Raw genomic sequence first — 10,765 nt, forward strand, 5'->3', positions numbered from 1 at the left:
AGTGAAAGAAGTCTCATCGAAAACAATAATTAATTAAGCGGCAAAGTCTCGTCAGGAAAAATATTGAATTGTGTTGCGAAATTTATAGCATAGGTGATTTCGCACGCTGTGGTAAGAATCAGTGTCTATTGCGGTCTATTTCATTGTCTTAAATCCAATGTATCGCTCGGCGGGCTCACTGATAATAGTTAAAAGTCATCTTTTCGTAATGTGTGGTCGATACTTCTTTTTTTTTTCATTTACCGTTGGTGTATGACTGGATCGAGCGCGTGGTATTAACACAAGCATATCAGCCGAAACCCTGTTCGCAATTCGTGATGTCACAATCATTATTCTCACGTCATGCAAAAACGCAATGACCGAATTCACAGCGTAAACTGGTGGACTTGAAGGAAAGCATTACATTCACTTTTTCAAGGATCTATTGAGTGTAATGAAGACTTCCATGGCTATGGACAGCGACACGGCAAAAACGTCACCCATACATTCGTGCGGTCGCCAAACAACAAGAAATGACTGAACAACGCAGCCTAGCGAACCATGTACAGGAAGGGAAATCTTGCGATAGTCCGATTGACGATTGTCATACCGATCCTTTAAATTGTGAGGAAATTTTATCGCCGAGAAGGGACCAGGAAGATAGCGGAGAAATTTGTGAATTGCAAAATGAATCTGAGCACATTTGCGCAAACAAACACAGAATCAGCCGATGCTCCTGTGAAACAGAAAATTCGATTTTGTCGTCGAATTATGAAAGTCTGCAGGGACTTCAGTCCTTTGGTGACGATGGTGCTGAAGACAATGATCCCAGAAATGAAAACATTTTAGAAATAGACCACAGGGAAGAGGAGACAACGGAGGCTTTTGGAAATGCAACAAACTTCGAAGTTCTTCGTATGCTTGAATTAAGCTGTAGCAAGCCGCTATTAAATGGCCACACAGCGTCGGATAATGACGAAGAAATTATGACAGAGAAACCACAGGAAGTCATTTCAGAGAGACAAAACAAAATTTTGACCCTCGGAAGAAGAGTGCGCTCCTTGTTCGAACTAAAGAGACTTCAGTGTCATACAGCACCTGTACATTTTAGCAGAACCGCTAATGCCAGTGTAGTCATTACAATTGAAAGTGAAGAAGAAGACACAAATGTTGTGCAGAATCCAGTAGAAAGCAAGCCTAGGACGGATACATCTTTTAGTCGCTTAAAAGAATGGCTTCAACCTATGGACAACAAATTGAACATGAAAGTTTTTGGAAGTCGAAAGGCAATGGATGAAGAAATGGTGCGCTATAAGAAAGCTGGATGGATAATTCACCCGACCAGTGCTTTCAGGTTTGAAATAAGCTTACTCTCTGTGTGGTACATGTATCATTCCATAAATCGAAAAACTGTTTTACCATATCTGGGTATTTCGTTGATAAGCATTGTTTACGGCCATAACGTTTAAAAAAAAAACACTCTTGGGTCCATTTGAAATCAATACGAGCTTCCTTTGAGAAGTCGTAAAGTGCGGTGTTTTAAAAACATACATTATACCAAAATTATCACATTTTCCACCGGTTCTTGTTTCGGGGATATATCAAATTCAAGTTTTGTACGCACGAAAATTAAGCATTAGGCATTCTTTCAATGCTTCAAAACGTCACTAAATGCAGACAAGTCTGAAAACTTGGTAGCGAAGTAAATTTTTTGAACGCGATTTGACTGGGATTTTCAGTTTTCAAATACTGTATTTCTTAATTCCTGCATACTTGAAATTTTAAATTTTAATGAACTTCTGATAAGCCCCATAGTGTCTAGTCATTAAAGATTCAAAAGCATGCAGATTATTAAAAAAACCTTTTTAGCAAAAAAAAAAACTTCAAAGAAAATGGTTTCTGCTTTTGTTTTTCTGTTTAATTTGATTTGATTTTCATTTTATCATTTTATTTTGCTTGCTTTTATTTCTTTTTTGGCTTCCTAGTTATAACAGGTTTACTCACTGATTTTCGAGTTTTCCGGCACGATATCGCTGTGACTAATTTTTTTTCCTAACTAAAACGAACAACAAGTTAATAATAATAATAATAATAATAATAATAATAATAATAATAATAAAGACGACTGGTGATGATGATGATGATGATAAGAATAATGATGATAAATAATGATGATAAGAATAATAGTGATAATAATAGTGATAATAGGTCAGGTCAGGTCCCAGGTAGAGCAGATTTTTGCGCTACTTCCGCCGGTATCACCATTCCAATCTTTTCCAATAATTCCTTTAGTTTTTAGTTGTTATTATGATTATGATTATTATCATGATTATTATTATTATTATTATTATTATGATGATGATGATGATGATGATGATGATGATGATGATGATGATTATTGCTATGTAACATCACAGGCCTAAAAGGTGCTGCTGGCCTGGTCAATTATTTCCCTTGAGAGCGAGTAACAACATTTTCCTAAAGTTCCCAAGGGAGTCCTCTTCTGATTCACTAAAACATTTCTTAGGAGTCTAGCCGTTCCCAACAGAGCAGTTTTCTGGATCACTTCAAGTCTGATGGTGGTGCCAAGCTTTTCAATGTGTTTGTCAAACTTATCAGATACAGCCCCTAATGCTCCAATCACAACTGGCACTACAGTCACTTTCTTCAGCTTTCATAACTTTCTTATTTCTTCCCTAAGAAGTTGGTACTTCTCTATTTTTTCCAGTTCTTTGTCTTTTACTCGCGCATAGATCCCCTGAAATGGCGGCGTCAATGATCATGGCCTCCAATGTCCAGTCTTCGAGCTTCAACTATCCTGTCACACTGTACCTTGAACTGAATCCCACAGAACTTTGAAACCTTCGTTTTCTAACACTCGCTCTGGGGTTTGTTTGTACCACTTATCGGTCCGCTCAGGTTCTGCCTTTCCACACAGTTGCCAATGCACATACCGAGCAACATTGCCGTGGCGCCTCTTGTATTCACGTTGTGCCAACTTGCTTCACTCACTTGTTAGATGGTTTACACTTTCTCCTTTCTCTCCACACATCCTACACATAGGAGATTCTACATTCTTGTCTATGTGCTACTTGATATAATTAGTTCTTAAAGCTTGCTCCTGGGCACTGCAGATCAATGCAGTACACCCTTTGAGGTCTCCCTTCTGCATCCACCGCCATGTTTTATACCGGTCCACTCCCGTCAACTCTCTAACCTGCTGCATGCCCATGCATTTGCTTCCCTTTCCATTTGTTTTCTGTTTCCTACTTTGCACTCTTCTTATAATCTCTTGGTTCCTTTGCCTCATCCGCCTTCACTGTTCCTCTCTCTCCTACTTTCCTTAACAACACCTCATTACATCTCCCTACATACCAACCCTGACTGTTTTCGTCCCCCCGGACACAGCTAATAAGTCCTCTGCCCCCTCTCTTCCTTGGTACATATATCCTTGCAGTGTCGCTCCTTGGGTGTAGCTACTTATTCATTGTCATCACTCTCCTCGTCTTTCTACCCATGCTTTGCAGTTCTTCTTTCGTCCATCCAATCACACCTCCTCCATATCGTAGCAAGGATACAATTTATGGCTTTGATTTTGTTTTTACCATTCAATTTGGATTTCATGACTAGTTTCAGTCTTCGCATGTACCCATTTCTAAATATGTCCTTCATTTTTTGTTCCTTCACTTTATCCAGTTCAAATATCCCCAGGTACTTGTATCCCTCTTCACAAACCTCCTTAATTGTCTCGCCATTCACAAGTTGAATACCCTCTGTCTTGCTCAGCTTACCCCTCTTCAGAACCGCCACTCCACACTTCTTTATGCCAAATTTCATTCCTATATCTCTACTAAAAACCTGAACTGTGGATACCAGGCTATCTAGTTCGTTTTCGTTTTTAGCAAAGAGCTTAATTAAGGTCGTCCATAATGAGCAAGTGATTCACTTTGATGTCATCCAGCATGTATCCTGCTTTGGCTTTCCTTAAGATCTTTGTTAACGGTATCATACACAGTACAAACAGCAGAGGTGATAGACTATCACCCTGGAATATACCTCTTTCAACTTTTACCGTGCCTTATTATTATTATTATTATTATTATTATTATTATTATTATTATTATTATTATTATTATTATTATTATTATTATTATTATTATTATTAAAGCACAGGGTTTTTCTCTTATGAAGACCTTTTTGGCGTAAGCCAGTCGCTCACAAATGCTATATCTCTTACTGTAAACTCTTCCATCTCGTGCAAACACATTTTTATGGCTCTTAGCGACTTCGGCGCCCGAAAAAAAAAACATTTGAAACTTGACACTTCCAGTTCAATTTTCCCCAGCCCACCCAAGCAAAGGCGCATTACAAAAGAGCAAATATGGACGGAAAGGGAGTTTTTCAATGATAAAATCGTTTTCAACACGTGATCGAATTACCGTGGTTCACGTGAGTCATTTCCGCCATTTTGGCCGCATGTCGTGCGACCGCGGATACCTTGCAGGTTTCTAGTCATTTAAGACTAGTTTTTTACTGAAAAACGTTGCGGCTCGGCTTGATTCAACAAGATCAATCTCCCCCTGTCAGGCTATAAGCAAAAATTTGAAAGAATGTGACAGTTCTGCACGGTCTCCCTTTTCTGGGTCTGTTGTTTCAGATAACAGTTTCATTTTACAGTTTGCTTTAACGCGTCAGTATATTGTTTTAAGATTTGACACTGCTAGGTTGTACGTACTGACAAATGGTTGGGTTTCCTCGCTAGTTTTGGCTTTTTGTTTAAGTGCGGACTGCCTTCCAGAAAAATTGATCTCAGATGGTGTTCTCTCGATAAGATGCGTAGGGTAAGCCTCGCCCTTCAAGACGGGCTTTGAATCGAGATAGTGCTTCCTCAAATATTGTTTCTGAAGAGTTTGTTCGGCGAAACATACTAGCCTCTCCGTTGATAAGACCATTCTTGACACCGGGCGGGTGACATAAGGTAAAATGCCTCAATCAGTGTATTGAAAGGTTTCATTCTGCGCGGCTGGTAATATGTTTTGATATGGTGAATAGATTCTTTATAGAATCGTTCTCCTTTGTATACTGTTGTCGGTCTAGGAAAGTGATCTCCTTTTCTGAAATTTAAGCAGTTAACTTTATCGTTACGTTGAAGTTGCTAGCTTGTGGAATGAACAGGTTGATTTCCTGTTTATCTCCGTCCCATAGTGAGAAACGCCGGGTTAGCATTTTTGTTTCCATTTATGTGGACAAAACACTGACCCACAGTTCATGTACTACAACTATGGACTACCTCTAAAAAGTATTAACAGTATTTCGAATGAGTACTATTGACAGAACTGAAATGATTATACACTTATATTGCACGTACCTTGTTTATTTTCCTCCGCACGGCCATATGCGACGAAATCCAGGAATTGCACAGGTCTCGCTTCACTTAAATGAACTAATCGACCATCACAACAATTATCGAAAGCTAACCTTTTTTAAATGGTTGCTTAAACTTAAATAGTGTTGATCAACGCCGTTTAAATAAAATGGGTGTTTAGGCTTAAAGACTACTTGAGACGCTGCGTATATGTAGACCAATAAGCATACTCATCAGTTCGAAATATATAGTTTCTTTAGAGTAGTCCAGCGTGGTAGTCCATGGACTGGGGAAAGCGTTTTGTCCACCACCCAGAAATCGAAACAAAAATGCTAAGCCAGAGCAAAGTTAAACCAACAATATGGAAACGTTTCTCATCGATGGCGTTTTCTCACTATGAAACGTAGATAAACAGGAAATCAACTTGTTCATTGTGCAAGCTAACAACTTCAACCTAACCATAAAGTTAACCGCTTAAATTTCAGAAAAGGAGATCACCTTCCTAAACCGACAACAGTATAGTAAAGAGAACGGTTCTATAAAGAATCTATTCTCCATATCAAAACATATCACCAGCCGCGCCGACTGAAACCTTCCAATACACTAATTGAAGCATTTTACCGCGCACCGGTGGCTCAGTTGGTTGAGCACCGGGCTGCCATGCGTGAGGTCGTGACTCCGGCCGGACCAACACTCAGGGTCTTTAAATAACTGAGGAGAAAGTGCTGCCTTTGTAATTACATCCGCAAATGGTTAGACTTTCAAGTCTTCTCGGATAAGGACGATAAGCCGGAGGTCCCGTCTCACGAATAACATCCATGTTCATTAGTTCCCTGTGGGACGTTAAAGAACCCACACACTATTCGAGAAGAGTAGTGGAAGAAGTTCCCGGTATTGTGGCTGTCCTCTGTGTGTATATGAGTGGGTGGGTATAGCAGGTCCACATCAGCTGAATAGCTGCCAAAACTTCAACCTGCTTAAACAAATAGATAAATAACAAACAAGCATCTTGTCATCCGCCCGGTGTCAAGAAGAGTTTTAACAACGGAGAGGCTTGTAGGCTTCGCCGAACAAACTCTTCAAAAACAACATTTGAGGAGGCAAGGCACTATCTCGATTCAAAGCCCGTCTTAAACGGCGAGGCCACCCTACGCATCTTATTGAGAGAACGCCATCTGAGGTCAATTTTTCTGGAAGGCAGTCGAAAAAAAGCCAAAACTAGTGAGAAAACCCTACCATTTGTCAGTACATACAACTCAGCAGTCACAAATCTTAAATTTAATACATGCATTACAAAATAAAGCTGTTTGAACATTGACTGGAAAGGCGCGCCATATGTTCGCACGCGCCATAAAGGACAGCTGATGCATTTTTTTGTAAACACACACTTCTAAAATACAGGCAAAATAGTGGAATAATAAATCTCTTATTCTCGAGGACATTTTTGTCATTGCTCGTATTTTTCTCGCTGCTCGGAAAAATACTACGCATGATATGTTAAACCATCGAGTAAGATATATGTATCGTGCCCTGATGAGAGGAAGAGAAGAAAAAAGGTGGACAAATATCAGGATCTGAAATGGGAATGTGTGCTTGTGTAGCGCAGCGTGCGGATGCAATTTTGAGAGCTCCAGGATAGTGTGATTATGTTTTTATAGCTACAAAGTCTTATAAGTTTAAAATGGTTAAGGATACTGTGCAGTCATTAAAAGCTGAGAATGACAAGCTAAAGGAAAAAGTGGAAGAAGTTTTTGCCGAACTTAAGAAAGTTCAAGAGAACCTGAAGGGGAATCATGCTGGCGGCCATGTTGCAAGCGCATCTGATCCAGACGCACTGAAGTCCTTGGACTTCCTAAGCAAAGAATATGATGATCTTAATGAGTTTAGAGACCGAGCCTTGGACAAAATATCCACTCTTGAAAAATCACTGAAGCAGTTATCAACAGAAGTATCAAAAGTTTCGATGGCCATTGATCAGGTCCAAGAGTATAGCTATTCCTACAATATCAAACTTGTTGGCGTCCCCGAGTTGGAACCATTCGAAAATGACTTCAAGACCTCGCAGCTTTGCTCAAAAATCTTCAATGCAATTGGTGTAGATGTAAAACCGTATGACAGCGACATAGCCCACAGGATTACACCACGCCATGCTACCGAACGACGACCCAAACCTATAATTTGCAAATTTACACGAAGGCTTATTCGCGAACAAGTTATGGCACGTCGTAGGGAAATTAGAAATGTAAACCCAACGAGTATCGGTCTACAGGAAGATGTCTCTCTGGATCAAGTTGGTATCTTCGACCATTTGACGCCGCGTCTTCAAAGCTTGCTTGCAGATGCAAAGAAATTTAAAGAGAGGTGTAATTATGCATTTTGCTGGGCCAAAAATTCGATTGTATGGCTGAGGAAAAGCGAGGGATCTCGACCCATCGCAATCAAGAGTTCAAGAGTTTTAGATAATCTTATGTCCCGTGAGCAGTCATCAAGTTAAGGAAACATAAGTCAAGTAGCAATACAACCAACTAAGGTAAACAAAGCTCTCTTACAAGAGCTTCCGTACTATTCATGTGATATTATTCCTTCTCACGATCAGTTTAATAATAGTTTAAACACAAGTCTCCCTACCAAGAAATATCTTGAGCGTTTACCAAGTTTTAATGAATTGGATATATTTACTCTAAACAGTTTTCCCGATGGAAGGTCTGATTTTGATCCCTATACCACAACTATCAGCTGTAGATACTTTTCTCCCCATAGTTTCTGTCATTCAAAAAGACAATTCCAGTTTTCGTCTAATTCAACCGATGGACTTTCATTGTTTCATACCAATATTAGAAGCCTGAAAAGTAATTTAGAAAAATTTCAAACCCATTCACTAGAAGAACTTGATTTTCATTTTAACATAATTGGAATCACAGAAACTAGAATAAGAAATGAGCTTGGAGATTTGGATTTTAATCCCATGATACCTAATTATAACTTTGAGTATGTGCCGACGCCCCTTTCAGCTGGAGGTGTTGGCATATACATTGATCAAAGATTCAAATATACAGTTATTGAAAAAACCTCTAATGAAGCTTATCAGGCTCTCTGGGTTGAGTTCCATTTGCCAAAAAAAGCAAATATGATTTGTGGTGTGGTCTATAGACAGCACAATTCACCAGAACATTTTCAAGAATATTTTGATGAAACAATTGAAAAACTTAGCGCCTCTGGGAAGAAAATTATCTTCATGGGTGATACTAATTTAAACCTTCTCCGTTTTAATTCCTGTAAATATGCTCAAAACTTTATTCTCTCCCTGCAAAGCTTTAGCTTAATGCCAACAATCGATAAACCAACAAGAGTGTATAATAATTCTTATTCACTTATTGACAATATCTTTATAAGTAATCTTGAAGATTACATAACCAGTGGCAACATAATTTCCGATCTAACCGATCACTTTTCACAATTTTGTTTTCTTCTCTAGGATAAAACTATTTTCAAGAATGATTGTCATAAAAATCTAGCACGGGATTATTCAAGCTATTCTGAAACAGAATTTCTACACGACCTTTCCCAACTTGACTTGATCCAAGCAGTCTCAAAAAACACTGATGTGAATAAATCATTCTCTGAATTTTATAATAAATTAAATGATCTTCTCAACAAGCACGCACCGTTAAAGCCAGTCTCAAAGCGCATGATTAAGCGATTATCAAAACCTTGGATATCTAAGGGAATTAGCAAATCAATTAAAATCAAAAATCAACTTTTTACTTCTGGTGTCACTGATGCCTACAAGACCTATCGTAATAAAGTTTTGATGCTCACACGAATAAGCAAAAAAATGTATTTTCACAAATATTTTGAAGACAATTTGAAAAATACTAAAAAAGTATGGGAGGGCATCAATAGTCTTTTAGGTCGTAAGAATAAAGCTCACAAAGGTATAACCTCTTTAAAATGTCCACAAACCAAGCAAGTGTCTTATAATACCTCCGAGTTTCCTTATATAATGAATAAGTTTTTCTCCTCAGTTGGATACAACTTGGCGTCTAAAATGCCATATCCAATTAAACAATTCTCTGAATATCTCCCTCAGGTAAATCCCATGGTTCTTTCTTTTTCAACCCCGTCTCTTCTTCTGAAATTGAACTGGAAATAGTGACTATTCCTCAAAATAAAGCACATGGACTGTATTCCTTTCCCACTCGTATTTTAAGATCAGCTAAACACATTATTAGCCAACCTTTGTCTGTACTTCTGAATAAATCACTCGAATACGGAATTTATCCAACTAAGTTGAAGCTTGCTAAAGTAATTCCGATTTACAAAAACGATGATCCATCTGATCCTTCTAATTATAGGCCTATATCACTTCTCTCTGTATTCAAACGTATCTTTGCAAAAATCATGTATTATCGCCTTAAATCATTCCTCGAGAAAAAGAATATATTCAATGATTCACAATATGGTTTCAGTGAAAAGCGTTCCACTGAGCATGCTATCCTACATATAATTAATCAAATTGAAAATAACATGGACAATAAGATGTATTCATGCGGCATATTTATTGATTTAAAGAAAGCTTTTGACACGGTAGATCATTTAATATTATTGCAAAAATTGGACCACTATGGTGTACGCGGGGTAACAAATAGTTGGTTTGCCTCTTACCTGCTTGGTGGGCAACAAACAACTCAAATTGGTGCCAAAAACATATCAAAAAAGGAAGTAATATTATCAGGAGTCCCACAGGGATCGGTGCTAGGACCGTTGCTTTTCCTCGTCTACATAAATGATATATCTAACAGTTCTGATCAGCTTAAATTTTATTCATTTGCAGACGATACTAACCTCTTGTATGCTGATAAAAACCTTAAGGAGCTAGAGATTGAAGTTAATACAGAACTTAGTAAGATCTATGACTGGTTAGTTGCTAATAAATTATCATTGAATATAAAAAAATCTAACTTTGTTATATTTCGACCAAGACAAAAGATCTTGAACTATCAAGTAAACTTAAAGGTGTTTGATCATCACACTAATAGCTATATCTCTTTGGAGCGTAAGAAGTTCATCAAATACTTAGGCGTGCTCATCGATGAAAATCTTTCATGGAGTTACCACATTGCTCATGTTGCATCAAAAATAAGTAAATCAATTGGTATTAGCTCTAGGATAAGGCATTTTGTACCGCTGAGTACTTTACACCATATCTACAGGTCACTCATTCAACCATACTTAATGCATGGTATCGTAGCGTGGTGTAATACTGCAAAAGTTCATAGAACTAAACTTTTGACCCTTCAAAAACGAGCTCTTCGTCTAATGTATTTTGCTGATCGATTACAAATCTCATGCAATACCTTTCTTCATTTCTTCTCGTCTTCTTCCTTTAGATATGCTCTATTTTAAATCTGTGGCTGTGAT

At 38.2% G+C, this 10,765-nt stretch overlaps 1 protein-coding gene across 2 annotated transcripts in view; it reads left to right on the forward strand.

Annotated features, from left to right (window-relative positions):
* The first annotated feature begins 280 nt into the window (after positions 1 to 280).
* LOC138037814 (potassium/sodium hyperpolarization-activated cyclic nucleotide-gated channel 2-like) overlaps positions 281 to 10,765 on the forward strand; it is a 24,861-nt gene continuing 14,376 nt past the window's right edge. The window contains exon 1 of one of the 2 annotated variants that reach the window (XM_068883707.1): positions 281 to 1,333. In XM_068883707.1, the coding sequence (XP_068739808.1) occupies positions 513 to 1,333 (821 nt within the window). In that variant the 5' untranslated portion in view covers positions 281 to 512. The remainder of the gene's footprint in view (positions 1,334 to 10,765) is intronic. The other variant, XM_068883708.1, reaches the window with a different exon arrangement.

Source organism: Montipora capricornis, chromosome 2, assembly GCF_036669925.1.
Source record: "Montipora capricornis isolate CH-2021 chromosome 2, ASM3666992v2, whole genome shotgun sequence".
Taxonomy (NCBI): Eukaryota; Metazoa; Cnidaria; class Anthozoa; order Scleractinia; family Acroporidae; genus Montipora; species Montipora capricornis.